Source organism: Penicillium atrosanguineum (assembly GCF_028827265.1).
Source record: "Penicillium atrosanguineum strain IBT 20685 chromosome Unknown utg000003l_segment0_segment0, whole genome shotgun sequence".
NCBI lineage: Eukaryota > Fungi > Ascomycota > Eurotiomycetes > Eurotiales > Aspergillaceae > Penicillium > Penicillium atrosanguineum.
This window is the reverse complement of record NW_026623135.1, coordinates 1,395,547-1,410,581: the sequence shown is the minus strand read 5'-3', so window position 1 is coordinate 1,410,581 and position 15,035 is coordinate 1,395,547. Positions and strand designations below refer to the sequence as shown.

The window sequence follows — 15,035 nt, the reverse complement described above, 5'->3', positions numbered from 1 at the left end:
GCCCACTCGTCGGTGCAGTTTTCCGGCCTCCACCCTTACGTTTACACGGATCAGATAAAATGAAATCAAATAAAATCAAACAAAAAACTCTCTCAGGTTCAGATGGATCTCATTGCCTCTTGAGGATTAGCAAGCCCCGACTCGCACATCCGAAACCGGCATCATGTGAGCATAATCTAATCTGATCATCGCTCTTTTCTCCCTTTCCTTTCCTACTTTCCCCCTCCCAACCCCGACACCTGGAGATACCTTAATTCTATCCTTACCTGTGGCTTTTGACTTAGGCTTACTTCATCCTCGAAGCTAATCCTGCCCATTCCTCTTTGCGTAGCTCATTGTCTCGCTTACCGGGTTTATATGAGCGCACTTCCGCTCTTCCGACCGAGAAGGCCTGTGCGTGTCCCGAGCCCGCCCGACCTCGTGCCCCCTCTAATGTTCCCACTAACTGGCAACCCAGAACTTGTGATTTCGCCATCACCATGGCCATGACAGGCGTGTCGATGACGCCTGCTCCGGCTCTTGCTCCTGCACCTATGTTGGCCGCTCGACCTTCAATGACGCCGTCCGTGGCCCCGTCGCCTGGACCTGGCACCCCCGGCTCCATCACCACGAAAGAATGGGTCATTCCCCCCCGTCCCAAGCCCGGCCGCAAACCAGCGACCGATACGCCTCCGACCAAGCGTAAGGCTCAGAACCGAGCTGCCCAGCGAGCTTTCCGTGAGCGCCGGGCCGCACGAGTCCAAGAACTCGAAGAGCAGATGAAGGAGATTGAGGATGGCCACGACATTCGCATCGCCGCTTTCACCGAGCAGGTGAGTGATCTCTCGCGTGAGGTGGAACAATGCCGGGAGGAGATAGGCTGGTGGCGCGACCGATGCCACTCTCTTGAGAAAGAAGTTTCCATCGAACGCAGTGCGAAGGAGGCTATCGTCAAGGAATTCCGAACTTCCATTTCTGGCTCAAGCAGCGCCAAATTATCTTCCATTCCTGACTCTGTGCCTCTGCCACCTCGCAATCGCCCGTCTACTCGAAGCTCCCGCATGGAGGGCGTTGAGTCTACCAATGCCGAGCGTAACCGCGAAGAAGGCGCAGAGAACGTGCCACTGGGTTGCTCCAGCTGCTCCAACACACACTGCCAGTGTATTGAAGATGCCTTTGCTATGCCCAACGATGCCTTCGGGTCTACTCGTCCCAGACACCCGCCTCACGGAGTGGGCAGCCCGCAGCGAGAGCTCGCAGAGCCGGTGATCAAGCCCGACCCGGAGGAGATGGAGATCGACTTCACTTCTCGTTTCGCCGGCGTTCCCGCCCAGTCTAGCTCACACAATCACAACAACGAGATTTCTTCGCCACCCGTCGACCCATGCGGCTTCTGCCAGGATGGCACACCCTGCATCTGTGCCGAGATGGCCGCCCAAGAGCAGCAGCGCGGCCGCCGCAGCTCCTTCGAAGCCCCCCGCCTCGCTCCAATTCAATCCATCTCACAGTTCACCCCTCCTCCTTCCGAAAGCGACGTCCGCTCGGAAGTGACTCTCCCCCCTATCAGCCAGGCGACCAACCCGTGTGCCAACGGGCCCGGAACCTGCGCCCAATGCCAGTCCGACCCTCGCAGCACCCTTTTTTGCAAGACGCTGGCAGCCTCCCGGTCAGCGAGCGGAACTCCAACGGGAGGTGGCTGCTGCGGTGGAAAGGGAACCGACGGGGGATGCTGCATGTCTCGAAATGCCCCCGCCACCCCGGCCACGCGTAACAACCCCTCCATGCCTCCGCGGCCTGCCCCATCCAAGCCCCCTACGCCCTCTGAGCTCACCCTAAGCTGCGCTGATGCTTTCACCACTCTGTCCCGCCATCCAAACTTCTCCAAGGCCTCCGATGAGATTTCATCCTGGCTACCGAAGCTACACACCTTGCCGAATCCTCGTGATCTGGCCCTGGCCGAGCGCAGCGGCCGAGCAGCGATGGAAGTTGAAGCCGCCAGTGTCATGGGCGTGCTCCGCTATTTCGATCGGCGCTTCGCTGAGAAATAAATCATTCCCCATGTCTCTTTGATTTCTGCATCGGACTCTTTCCCCCCTCCCTACGGGGGCACTTTGATACCCACTTCCCCGATTGCTCCATGTACCATCATACGGTCCACCTTGATTCTTTACCCTCCTTTTCCCTTTTTGACGTTTGACGCCTCGAGGACTTGTCTCACCCTCAAATCTGCACCTTGCACCCCCTAAAAGCATCCATTTGGTTTTCTACTACCCTTCAATGTTACCTGGTTCTCTATAGACTGGGAGCGCGGAGACTTGACCGATATGAACCTGGTCTGTGGTTGGCTCTGTGGTTTGCTATTCTGATTCCACTCTTCCTAGACGGCTTGGATTTGACTGGCCTGTTTTTTTTTTCTTTTTTTGTGCGGCATGTATATACTGTTTTGATGAATGGAATGATTTGATATCGTACACGAAGTTGTTGTTTTTTCTCTATTATCCGATTCTACCCCTATCATAAGAACAAACCAAATTCAGCGTGTATGATAACAGAAAAGTTTAGATTCATCAGAATTAATGATTGCTATGTAAGTGCAGTTTTGTACAAGGTGCGAGACAGTCACGCCATTCGCCTGCCGCCGGATCCATTCCCTGGGGTATACGGTGTGAGCAGTGGGAGGAGGGGAGAGTCGAAGAAACATAATCAGCGTAAAAAGATACATCCTCGGCCAGTGCCAGCAATGGGTAACAAGAAGAGAAGGGGAAGTGGGGGTCCACAAAAGCCAATCAATCATCAATCAAGCGAGTGGTGTTTTCGTAAAGAAGATGGGGCCCCTAGAACTGTCCACCACTAGAGCGGCCATGGCCACCGCGCATCGTCACTACTTCCTCGCCGGCTCCGGACATCCCGCCCAGTAGGCTGGCGCCCCAGATACCTGCAATACCCCACATACCAACGCGCCAGCCGCGGTAGAGACCTTGGATACCCTGACCCTGTTGGCGCCTTTGAAGCTGGCGTTGGGTGGTCGGTCGGCCGGTTGCTTGGCTGATGCGCTCGAGGTCAGAGGGGTTGGGGCTGACGCCCTCTTCGTGGACGATGTGCCACATTGTGCCGACAACACCACGGTAGGTGCGCGGGGTAGGGACGATGGTCTCGACATCGGAGGCATCAATCGACGCAGCGCGAATGCTGCCGCCCGAGGACTTCTGTCGCAGACTGAGAGAGGTGTATGTAGCGATTTGGGCGCGGCGGAGAACGGTCTCGAGAGGGAAGCGCACGGCTAGTTCGAGACCGGAGCTGAGGAAGGTGAACAGGTTCCACATGGACGGGTTGAGGAGGGGGTCGATTGACAAGTAGGACTTGAGGAAGAGTGGGGTCGACGTCATGATGAAGTTGGGAAGACTGGAGTGGAGAATGGTGATCGGGACGAGATGCTGCGGGACAGTGCAGTTGGGAGTAGGGAGCTGGCGAATGGCGTGGACGAGCGAGCGCGGGCCGTGTGTGGCGGGCGTGAGCATTAAGAATGTGCGCGCGGTATCAATGGGCGAAAGCACCAGCGCGGAGACGGATGACGAAATAAATGATAGGAGGAGGGTGACCAGGGGCGACGATGCGGTCAATAAGTCGGCGGTCATGGACGAGGATATGTCTTCCTCGGGGAGGCCCACGATGGCTGAAAGCAAGCTGCGAATGAATGTGTTGAGAGTCGGGAGGAGCAGCGAGTAGATGAAAGTGGCGTTTGAAGCTTTCCAGGGGGAGCTTGGTCCGCTGGTCGACCATAGTTGGGAGAGCACATCCATTAACGAGCTCGGATTTTTGATGGCGAGCGCATGTTTAGATGTCGCAGGGTCATCCGCACGAATGTAGCCACTGCGGTCGGTGATCTGGTGTCGGCCCCTTCGTGAGCGCGGGGTGGTCGGGGTGGGCGTTGACGGGGCCGCTGAAGTGAAGTAGGTGCTTTCATCGTCCGATGACTCGGACTCCTGCGAGATTGTCAGCTTTAAGCTTCAGCAAGCCTGGTAAGACATGTTCATACCGAGTCGTAGGAGCTACCACCAGCAGCCGGAGTCGGCTTCCGATCCTGGTCTTCAGTGGCATCCGGCACCACGTACACCTGTAAGATTGTTTTGGCCACATCAAAGGGCTGCGCAGTGAGGACTTGAGTGTAGCGGACAAGGGCTCGGTTTACGGCATCCCGAACCCAGTCGGACACGGACGGCGAGGCGTCAAGATAGTCTCCATAGTCGAGGTCCGGGATGAAGTCACGCGCGCTACTGCCAAACACATGGGAGGACGGAGCCGGTTCCTGTGTAGTGTTGGGCGAGAGACCCGACTGAGGAATATAATAGGGCCGCAAGGGATTGATCCCTTCACGAGAGGCCATGGTGGGTTGGGTTGGGTTCGGGGATAAAAGGGAAGCTCGGGAAAGACGAGGAGTCTCCGACTAGCTTTGTCAGTCTTTTTTTTCGTCCGCGGTAATTGGCCCAAGACTCTCTCTCTCCTCCGCTGCCCCAGATCTTTTTCCCACCTTCTTCTTCGTCTCTTTCCTTTTTCTCTTGATTATTCTACTTTAATTGTTTCTTTTACAATGGCCCTTTGGAGAGAGTTCGGCCAACAATTACGCCGCGCCGTGCCCAAGGCCACCGGAGAGCTGTGCCTGGCTCAATCGCGGAGATACATCAGTCACCCAACGAAGACCGCAGGACTCGCGAACTCGAGCCGGTGGATGTCCGCACAGAAGAGCCTTCGATCTTCGTCGCACGGGTGGAAATTGGCACAGCGCTCCTTCTCCGCCACGGCGCATGTTTCCCACGGGCACATCACGCCGCCGAAGCCCGGCGAGGAGTGAGTTCTCCGGATCGCTGTCGATAAACACGTAACGCTGACTTATTGCGACAATAGGATCAACATCACGTTTATTGAAAAGGACGGGGCCGAGGTGAAATTGCAGGTTGCGGAGGGTGACAACCTGCTAGATATTGCGCAGGCCAACGACCTGGAGATGGAAGGTATGTCAAGTCGCGTATCGGAGCGATTATATGTATGGTACAAAGGACTGATGAATTGATTTAATAGGTGCCTGTGGTGGCTCCTGTGCGTGTTCGACTTGCCATGTGATCGTGGAAGACCCGGACATGTTTGATAAGATGGAGGAGCCCTCAGATGACGAGAACGACATGTTGGACCTGGCCTTCGGTCTGACCGAGACATCCCGGTTAGGATGTCAGGTGCTTGTGACCAAGGATATGGAAGGAATGGTGGTCAGGCTACCTACGATGACAAGGAATCTTCAGGCGAGCGACTTTGAGTCAAAATAAGGACTGGAAACAGCCTCGATAGTCCATTAGGGCTCTGTACTATTTGCATTGAATATTTCCCAGCAGACTTGCAAGATACCGAATGAAAACTCTCCTGTACTATTTGGATAATGCTCATTTCTTATTCAGCAAGCCTTTGACAAACCCGAACCGCCCTTCCTTGGATTCTTTGCTGGAGCCTGCCGTCTTTCCTGGTTTAGATAGCCTACGCAGCTCTCCCAGCATTCCGAAGGCACTTGCGACAACCATGGTCTCAGTTTCAGGCTTCAGATCACCGGAGAGGAGAAGAACACCTTCGCTGTATGGCAGTGGCAGCGAGACTCCATCACCGATGTGGTGGTATATGGCCAGGATCTCATGGTCTGAGGGAAGACCTGGCTTAGCAGGCTCGTCGGTTGACTGCATCCCTCGGACGCGAACAAGAGTATATCGCAAGCGCCCATATGGAATCGGATGCAACTGCCATTCAAAGTATGCCTTCTCTTCCTCCGGAGGTTGGAAGGCGAAGTAAGGATGCACGAAGACGGTCTTTCTCCATGTTAGAGGTGCGATGGGATAAGAAGCCGACATCGTGGTCGGCCTTTCTGCCACTGCACCGTCTTCTTGTCGCTTCATTGTGATAGTAGTGGCCTTACCATCGGCAGATTCCATGTTGTTACTATGCTTTCTGTTAGCCAGTTTTTTTGGTTTGATGAGGTGAGTGAATAAAAATACATATCTGTTTCCACGCGTATCGGGACGGACTTGGTAGATGATGGAACCACCAATACCGAGGTCAAAGGCGCATCACCCTCACCCGCCTTGTCGATGTTCACATTATAAAAGATTGCGTTCTCAAGGGGAGTCGCTACCCCATCACCGATCATGTGCGGCTTTGGGATCTTTCCCAAAGACACCGCATACGAAGCCGTTCCCATCACACGGTTCCCCACGGTATCCTTATACTGACCGGTGATTTCATGAATCGGAAGGTGGGACGGGCTTCCATCATGATTGGGGATGTACAACACCCGAGTGAGGTGGGAAGGAGTCGTAGAGCCAATATCAGCAAGACTGCGCTCTTCTTGGTTTCTCGCAGAAACGATTTCCCAGCCGCCTACCGATTCACCCATGATTGCTTTCCTATGGAATAATTGATAGAAAGTCGAGATTCTCGCAATTGTGGTTACTAGCAGAGGATTGAAAGATATCCTGGGCGCAGGGCTATATATGTTTCTATGCTCGTATAGATGCGGGCCTGTCGCTTGACCCGGTGATAGCGCCGGGCGTGGCGAAGCCCGTACGCTTCGCCCGGGATATTCATGCCACGGGGATAAGCTGCGCTTTGTACGGATTGAACTAGGTTGATCTCATCCTCCGATATTAGTTATCACAAGGCGATTTCAACTTAAAGCCACCGACCACCGAATTCTTCGAATTTCTCATGGGTTTAAAGTAGCACTCCACGTGCCTTAGTTATGGAAGCCTAGCGCCCATTCGCGACGCAACCCCGAGGTAACCTTGGACCCTAAGCTCCGGAGCCTCCTACTCCGACCCGGAACTTACAGAATACCCGTAGATCCTGCATTTCTCTATCCCTCTTGTCGGGGCGCATCGCTGCTCATTTTGGTCCTTCTGTACATCATGCGCAGAATACGAGGTCGAACAGGGATCAGAAGATGTCTTTACTCCTTCGATTCCGGCGTCATCCAGCTTAATCTGGGAAGTACAAGCCTTGAGTCTAACCGGGAAACAAAACGGGCTTTTTTAGCCGACCACTCTACCATCGAAAACGAGAGTTCTCAGAATTGGCCCTTGACACTCAATGTCACGATTACTTGCGCCCTGCACCCCACACTCTCCCCACATGACGGAATCTTCTGGCATGTGAAGCGCGCAAAATTAAAGTAAGATAGCTGTTGCATAATATACAATATTCCTTCGCCTCGGAGGTAGCTGAATTTGGATTAGATACGTAAACAGGGTGCAATTTATATATCCCGAACGTCAAATTTGCGCGAATTTCGCCGTTGTTTACTGTAATCTTCCACACCTTTACCCAACTACTAGTTCGGGAACAGACACATCTGAACTTGAGAATAAATCATGGCGCGCCTATGATGCTCTTGTTTCCCTCCTCCAGGATCACTTTCGCCTTTGTAAGAACATCGTGCTCGTGTTACGGACCAATCGAGACTCATCGTCCAAACAACCATCACGCCACGCTATGATGGCCAGAGTTGAGAAAGTACTGGGCCGAGCAGACGAACTCTACCGTGTCCTTGCTCAACAAGGCTGTGAATTGTAAATTCACCCGTCCTCAAAGGCGTTTTGGATGTATCTGGACCGAACAAAAGAAACGGGTGGTGTTTTCAAAGAGGGCAACTGGGATTTCAGAGATGGTGATTCTCATGTGTGGCGCAGCGTTGAGAGAAGTCAACCAGAGAAGCCATCGGATGACTCGAAAACAGAAAATCAATCGGGGTATTGGGTTAGGGAGCATGCTATTGATTGGCTTGAATGGGAAGAACTGCACTATGTCTGAGATGTCAAGGAAAGGCCCTAGCATTGCCCTGAGACGCGGTGTACTGTCGACTTCAAGACCAATCCGATTCTACCTTGACTTTTAACTTAGGGTTTGCTTGCCTTTTCTTAAGGCAGCCAGATTGAGCTTATTTAACCTGCCCTGGATAAATGGCGAACACAGCAAAGAGACTTTATCAGGAAATTCACAGGCCCTGGATTTACTAGGTACAATGTAAAAGAATCAGATAAGATACAGTATCCCAACGCCGAAAAACATGCCATAGACATTCATGCGCCTTTCCAAGGTTCACTTTTTAAGCCTCTTCGATGTTCAACGGCTTTCCCTTCTTGCCATTAATCAGTTCAAGGAATCCTTGCTTGCTGACTTCGTTGACGGCCTTGTCCCGCTCTCCCATACCAACAGTTCCCTTCTGGCGCTCGCCCTTGGCGGCCTCCTCACCCCGGACTTGCGCCGCACGCACAGCGTTGAACAGCTTGACGACACCACGCTGCGCCATCTTGCGCAGACGCTTCTCATCCTCGGCGACATCACCAGCCACACCGCTCTTAATACCCAGCACATCACGGACACGGCCGCGATCCAACTCTTCCTTCTTCTCTGCGCGCATCTTGGCGCGCGCGGCGTTGTCGAGCTTCTGGTCAGCGTGTTCACTGCTGAGCTGAGCGGCATATTTGCTTCGCGACAAGACGGGGTCGGCTCTGGCGGATGACGGGAGCTTGGTGGACAGAATTTTGGAGATAGAGGTTGAGAAGGCGACGGGATCGTTACGCTTGGCGACGGGTCGGCCTTTGGCTCCTCCTGCCTCTGACATGGGCTCGTCGGAGAACTCTCCATCTTCGGAGCCAGAGGCGTCGCTCTCTCCTTCGTCGTTCATTTCATCCTCACTTGCTTCGTTGTCATCGCTAGGGTCTTTGGCTTCGGCTTCGGCTTCGGCTTCAGGACTGGGGGTTTGTTTCGGCGCAGGCGCAGTCTTGGGTTTCTTGGACAGTCTGGCCTCGATGGCAGCGCGTCCCTTCAATTTGACACCTCCATCCTCTTCTTCGTCGGAATCGGCGAGATTGACAGCCTTGAAGCCGTCCTGCTCATCTTCTTCATCTTCGGAGCTGCTGTGATAGAAGGCTTGCTTGCGGAACTTCTTGGGGCGGGCAGTCTTGCCCTTCATGCCATCAGCGACCTTGCGCTTCTTCGAGTAGGAGCCGACCATCTTGGAACGACAGAAAAATAAAAAAGCTGGGGGAAAGATAAGTGTTCAGCGCAGAGATCACTTCGTAGCGACCAACTTTTTTTTGGGGCGGTGAGAGACTCCCGCTCTCCGATTGGCACTCCGCACTAGACCTCCCTGGCCTGTTGGTTTCGCCCCTCCACACTTTCCATCCATCATCCACCTTCGTTTGATAATCTATTCACCATGGTCCTCCAGGATCTGGGACGGCGCATTAATGCGGCCGTCAATGACATGACGAGGTCGAATAACCTCGATGAAAAGGTGTGTCGTGTCGTTTGCCTTAATGTGGCCAACTAATCGCTAACTCCGCCAGGCCTTCGATGAAATGCTTAAAGAGATCTGCGCTGCCCTCTTGTCCGCAGACGTAAACGTCAAGCTCGTCCAGACCCTCCGAAAGTCGATCAAGTCCAGCGTCAACTTCGCCAGCATCCCCGCCGCGACCAACAAGAAGCGCTTGATCCAGAAGACCGTCTTTGATGAGCTGGTGGCTTTGGTCGACCCCCATGCGGATTCCTTCCGCCCCAAGAAGGGTCGTTCCAACGTTATCATGTTCGTTGGTCTTCAGGGTGCGGGTAAGACCACCACCTGTACCAAGCTCGCTCGTCACTACCAGATGCGAGGCTTCAAGACCGCGCTGGTCTGCGCCGATACCTTCCGTGCCGGTGCCTTCGATCAGCTGAAGCAAAACGCGACCAAAGCCAAGATTCCATACTACGGTAGCTTGACGCAGACCGATCCTGCCGTTGTCGCCGCTGAGGGTGTGGCTAAGTTCAAGAAGGAGCGCTTTGATATCATTATCGTTGATACCAGTGGTCGTCACCGTCAAGAGGAGGAATTGTTCACTGAGATGACCCAGATTCAGACCGCTGTGACACCCGATCAGACCATCTTGGTTCTCGACAGCACCATTGGTCAGGCCGCTGAGGGACAGTCCTCTGCTTTCAAGGCCACCGCAGATTTCGGTGCTATCATTATCACCAAGACAGATGGTCACGCCGCTGGTGGTGGTGCCATCTCCGCCGTCGCCGCTACCAACACCCCTATTATCTTCCTGGGAACCGGTGAGCACATGATGGACCTTGAGCGATTCGAGCCCCGCGCATTCGTCCAAAAGCTTTTGGGCATGGGCGATGTGGCCGGTTTGGTCGAGCACGTGCAAGCCGTCACCAAGGACTCCGCCGCCGCCAAGGAGACCTACAAGCACATTGCGGAAGGTATCTACACTATTCGTGATTTCCGTGAGAACATTACCTCGATCATGAAGATGGGTCCTTTGTCCAAGCTCTCCGGCATGATCCCGGGTCTTTCCAACCTGACCCAGGGTCTGGACGACGAAGACGGCTCCTTGAAACTTCGCCGCATGGTCTACATCTTCGACAGCATGACAGCCGCCGAGTTGGACTGCGACGGAAATCTCTTCACCGACTCACCCAGTCGCATGGTCCGCATCGCCCACGGCAGCGGTACCACCGTCCGCGAAGTCGAGGACCTGCTCTCTCAGCATCGCATGATGGCCGGTATGGCCAAGCGAGTCGGAGGCCAGAAGAAGCAGATGCAGAAGGCGCAGGACATGCTCAAGGGCGGAAACAAGCAGCAGCAGATGGCCGCCATGCAGAAGCGCATGCAGGCCATGGGTGGTGCCGGTGGAATGGGCGGTATGGGTGGTATGCCTGGTATGGGCGATATCCAGAAGATGATGCAGATGATGGGTGGTGGCCAGGGTGGTGGTGGTGGTGGTGGTGGTGGTGGTATGCCTGGCTTGCCGGCTGGCATGGATATGCAGAGTCTGATGAGCCAGATGGGCGGTTTGATGGGCGGCATGGGCGGCATGGGTGGTGGTGGTGGCGGAGGTGGACGAGGACGAGGACGGTAGTCTTGGACGACCTGTCTTCGACTTCTTGCATGCTCCCTCGTGGCTCATCAACTTTGCATCTGGACTGGTGTTTGGCGTTGTTTTCTCTACCGTATATCATGTAAACTGCACAATTCACGAGTTGTCCATATCAGAATTGGTTGATTATTATTTCTATTCTCAGTGCCGAGTAACTACGGATGGATTGAAATCAGGTTCACCATCTCCGGAGATTCCTTCTCGAACCCTCTTTTGAATAACGCTGTCTACAACAGAGTTTTAGGAGTAGCAACCAATACTGGGCCTGTTAATGCCCGTTCCCAGCGGCGTCGAACTAAGCATTCAGTCCTATGTTTCACCTCGGACGCTATAATTCGGGCTAAGCCCGGACTCCGATGACTCAACTATGTTCTCCGGGTGGCCGTTCAATTAGGTTAGGTTTATAGCTGAGCGATAGCAAAGTTAGTAGCGTCGAGTAAGCTCGCACAGTGAATGAATACTTGTCCTCTCTTTACCCGCTATTTATACATATCTCGCAATTCAAAGCTCGTCATCTCTCATCTCGCACAATGGCATCCACGTACGATGGAACCGGCATTCGGTATTTGGAATCGAGGGATTTCACCTTTCACACGGGCGCCACTCTCCCGTCAGTACGTCTGGCATATCGAGAGTTCAACCCCACAAGTCAGAAAACCGCCTTGATCTCAACATGCTTCCTCGGCAGAATCAACAGTACGATGAATTTCACCAATGGAGCACTTCGCAATCACCGAGTGATTGTAGTCGCCCTTTTTGGCAACGGTGAATCTGCTAGCCCATCCAATACGCCTGATTTCCCCCACCTTGACTATCGGGACTGTGTCAGGGCCCAGTATAAGTTAATCAATCACTTGCAGATTGCTTCTCTGGATGTTATACTGGGATTCTCAATGGCCGGGCAAAACGCCTACTATTGGCTTGCCTTATACCCTCAAATAGTCCACAGCGCGGTCATTATCTGCTCGGCGGCTAAAACCAGCCTACATAACTACCAGTTCCTGGAAGGTCCTAAAAATGCACTTCTAAACTCGGTTGATTATAACGATAGCTCTTTTCAATCCGAGGGCAAACAACCAATTCGAGGTCTACACGCATTTTCACAGGCATACTCCGCTTGGCTAGCTAGTGCTGAGTGGTTTGAGGACCGTATGTTTGAAAAGTTTGGCCATAAAACGTTAGGAGACTGGGCTGCCGCTGGCGAGAAAGTGTACGAAGATTGGCACCCGGATGATCTACTCGCCTTACTTGGAATGTGGCAGCGGTCAGATCTTAGCGCTGTGGTCGGATCGGGGTCCCTTGAAGATGCCCTCCGCACTTTGACCAGCAGGGTTCTCCTCATGCCTTGCCGAACTGATCAGTACTTCAAATGGGAGGCTAGCGGGAAAGAAGTAATGTGTCTACAGAAGGGAGAAATAGCGGTGATCCCATCAATCTGGGGTCATATGGCGGGAGGCGGCTCTAACCAGACCGATGACGAGTGGATGGATGACAGGATCACTAAATTCCTCAATTGTAGTACTTCGGGCTCCACTTATTGATTGATCGATCGTTTGTTTTATATTCACGGATCTTGTCAGGCGAAGCCACTAGGGTTGATATAGCTTCTCAATTGCAAAAGAAAAAGAACAGTTTTAATTTTTGATGGTGAAATTAATTTCGATCTATCGAGCTGTCCTGTGATATGGGGACAGACGGTGAAGCATTGGAAAATAGAGCGGCCGCAAAATGGTTGTCAGGCCCCGAATATTTGGCCGCAGTCTCTTGAAACGCCCTAATCAAGCCTCCCTTCCTCTAGCAATTTTCTCTATAACCTCGTAATACAACTTCGTTCCTTTCTGGATCAAAGCCTTCCCAAGAGTTTCCGCGGTCCCAAGGGCCGTCTCAAAAACAGCACCCCATCCCTCTGCAACAAGCTTGTCCTCAATGACCCGACCAGGATGAAGAATCCAGCTTTTTCCAGAGCGCGTACGACCAGGTGGGTCATATTCATGAGGCACACTGAGACGGTATTTCCAAACGACCTCACCATCCACATACAGCGAGTACGTGAGCACAGAACTGCGCACGGGAGCAGGGGATGAAGCATTCGGCTCAGCCTCCTCGAAATCATCCGCGATATCAATGAGCCCGAACTTGCTATTCCCGTCCGGTGCATATTTTACGGACACATCATCGTCATCTGTTTGGTAATATGTCCGGATGGGAAGATAGAACATGCTCAACGGGCCAACGCTGAACTCGTGGACACCTAGACCGGCTGTGTTGGGCTGGAGTTTATCCGATGAGAGGGTGAGTTCGGGATCTGGGAATCGCGTCGCGGCAAACTCGTGTCTATCGCCGCTGAGGAGGACTATGCGGACACCCTGTTCGCGCTCGGCTTGCCAAATCGCTTCAAAGACGATCTGGCGCTCGTTCAGGAAACCACCCCATGTGTCGGATGTGCCGATGTGCCAGTTCTTCGTGAATGGGACGCTGGAGGAGATGATTTTCCAGCGTACGCCGGCTGGTTCGGGACGAGCTAGATATGTGAGGAGGGATTGGAGCTGCGCCGAGCCTAGTATTGTGGAGTTCTCCTTTGTTGGTTCGGAGCGGTAGGTTCGTGTGTCTAGCATGAAGAATGAAGCCGGGCCGTTGACGAAGGAGAAGTATGTGACGTCGTCTGGGTGCGCGAAGGGTTTCACTGGGACGGGCGGGTTCGCGCTCACATGGTAGTGAATGAAGGGGTCGGCAGCTGCCGGGTATGGTGCTGTCTTGTTACCTCTTGACCAGTCGTTCTCGATCTCGTGATCGTCGAGAGTGTGGATCCAGGGGAGGTCGATCGCTGGCCCATATTTTGAGCTAAATGTCCATGATGGAGATGAGTAGATCCGACGGTATTCGCTTCGGTAGTGGTCTATTGAAGAGCCGAAGCGGAATGGAACGTCGATGTAGATAAAGTCACCCAGGAAGAGCATAAAGGCTGGCTTGAGGAGTGCTGGTAGCTTTCCGAGGGCTTCAGTCATGGACTCAATCCCGGGAACTCGCAATGGATGAGACATGATGTTGTATGGAAAATTTGGCTTCAAGCAGCTGGAAGTCACGAAAGACAGTCTGTTGGCCTCTGGAGATCCAGGCCGTGGCGCTGTGACGAAAGTGCCGGTCTTGTTATTAGACAGCGAATACCGGTAGTGCGTCGACGGTTTCAAATTTCTCAATGTCAAAGAGGTTGTGAAGTCAGTGCTGTTGTCTATCCTGTAGACGGTGCCTTCCTGTATCCATTTCTCAGAGGTCGGCTCAAATTGTTGGTAGGAGACAATCACTGGCAACTGTGCCGTGTCTGGCTCACGGAAGAGCAGATTGGCTGTAGTTGGTGATACGTATCCAATACGTGAGAAAGCGGCATCGGTACTAGGCCAGGTCACAATACTCCGAAGTAAAAAGTCGAGTGCTAGCAGGGTCACACCAATGTTGATGAGCGCGGTTATGCAGGTCCATAGCGGCGACCGCTTTGAAGGAAGCCCCGTCAACAGTGTCTTCAGCACGGAGTCGCCGGGCTCTTCTCCATCTGACTTCAAAGGCCTCTCTAGAAGTTTATTAGGAATCTTGAATTGATTTCAATCATAAATATGGCTTACTGGCAGTGTTCTTCTGTTTCCTCCTGTCGCGCTCGTTGGACGCACCCTGGTCTTGCAGTACAAACCAGAGGGACGAGAAATAGACCACCAGTGAGGTCAAGATGATGCCCACGAACGGATGACCCGGGATCTAGAGCCGTCAGTTCAGGAGAGCTGAATCATGTGGAAATATGCCTTACCCATCTTAGGAAGATGTAGGCAAATAAGCGGACCGCAGTGGAGCTGGCGGCAGCAACTACGCGCGGCAGGGATGCCATCGTTGCGGATCAGTCAGAGACGAAGATCAAGCTTGAAGACCTGACAATGGAAGGAAGGAAAAGTGAGACCTTTGAAATCGAGCGCAGGGCGGTAATGTTGGATTTAATCCTGTTGATTGGTGTTCCCCGAGGGGCGTGGTTGTGATGACGTTATCCCCACCTTCTGATTTCTCTCGTGTCTCTTGTTAAGATGTTCAGCTATAGTTGATCATTGATGATCA

At 53.1% G+C, this 15,035-nt stretch overlaps 8 protein-coding genes across 8 annotated transcripts; 4 read left to right on the top strand and 4 right to left on the bottom strand.

The window, feature by feature from the left end:
* Positions 1–479: 479 nt before the first annotated feature.
* hapX (bZIP transcription factor HapX) lies at positions 480–2,027 on the top strand (the record flags this gene model as incomplete). The annotated part of the gene is made up of 1 exon (XM_056884004.1): positions 480–2,027. One exon carries the CDS (start codon positions 480–482, stop codon positions 2,025–2,027), a length of 1,548 nt encoding a protein of 515 aa, XP_056742282.1.
* A 786-nt stretch (positions 2,028–2,813) lies between these two features.
* On the bottom strand, positions 2,814–4,363 carry N7443_003947 (mitofusin complex protein UGO1; the record flags this gene model as incomplete). The annotated part of the gene is made up of 2 exons (XM_056884003.1): positions 2,814–3,962; positions 4,016–4,363. The coding sequence occupies 2 exons, from the start codon at positions 4,361–4,363 to the stop codon at positions 2,814–2,816; spliced, it is 1,497 nt and encodes a 498-aa protein (XP_056742281.1).
* Positions 4,364–4,567: 204 nt separating this feature from the next.
* Positions 4,568–5,297, top strand: N7443_003946 (ferredoxin family 2Fe-2S iron-sulfur cluster binding protein; the record flags this gene model as incomplete). Its single annotated transcript, XM_056884002.1, has 3 exons — positions 4,568–4,824; positions 4,882–4,988; positions 5,056–5,297. The coding sequence occupies 3 exons, from the start codon at positions 4,568–4,570 to the stop codon at positions 5,295–5,297; spliced, it is 606 nt and encodes a 201-aa protein (XP_056742280.1).
* A 114-nt stretch (positions 5,298–5,411) lies between these two features.
* N7443_003945 (uncharacterized protein) lies at positions 5,412–6,409 on the bottom strand (the record flags this gene model as incomplete). The annotated part of the gene is made up of 2 exons (XM_056884001.1): positions 5,412–5,955; positions 6,012–6,409. The coding sequence occupies 2 exons, from the start codon at positions 6,407–6,409 to the stop codon at positions 5,412–5,414; spliced, it is 942 nt and encodes a 313-aa protein (XP_056742279.1).
* Positions 6,410–8,116: 1,707 nt separating this feature from the next.
* Positions 8,117–9,028, bottom strand: N7443_003944 (rRNA-processing protein RRP15; the record flags this gene model as incomplete). Its single annotated transcript, XM_056884000.1, has 1 exon — positions 8,117–9,028. The coding sequence occupies one exon, from the start codon at positions 9,026–9,028 to the stop codon at positions 8,117–8,119; it is 912 nt and encodes a 303-aa protein (XP_056742278.1).
* A 204-nt stretch (positions 9,029–9,232) lies between these two features.
* N7443_003943 (RNA-binding signal recognition particle subunit SRP54) lies at positions 9,233–10,922 on the top strand (the record flags this gene model as incomplete). The annotated part of the gene is made up of 2 exons (XM_056883999.1): positions 9,233–9,310; positions 9,363–10,922. The coding sequence occupies 2 exons, from the start codon at positions 9,233–9,235 to the stop codon at positions 10,920–10,922; spliced, it is 1,638 nt and encodes a 545-aa protein (XP_056742277.1).
* Positions 10,923–11,470: 548 nt separating this feature from the next.
* Positions 11,471–12,481, top strand: N7443_003942 (N-acetyltransferase GNAT family; the record flags this gene model as incomplete). Its single annotated transcript, XM_056883998.1, has 1 exon — positions 11,471–12,481. One exon carries the CDS (start codon positions 11,471–11,473, stop codon positions 12,479–12,481), a length of 1,011 nt encoding a protein of 336 aa, XP_056742276.1.
* Positions 12,482–12,718: 237 nt separating this feature from the next.
* Positions 12,719–14,814, bottom strand: N7443_003941 (alkaline phosphatase family protein; the record flags this gene model as incomplete). The annotated part of the gene is made up of 3 exons (XM_056883997.1): positions 12,719–14,505; positions 14,558–14,687; positions 14,737–14,814. 3 exons carry the CDS (start codon positions 14,812–14,814, stop codon positions 12,719–12,721), a joined length of 1,995 nt encoding a protein of 664 aa, XP_056742275.1.
* Positions 14,815–15,035: the final 221 nt, after the last annotated feature.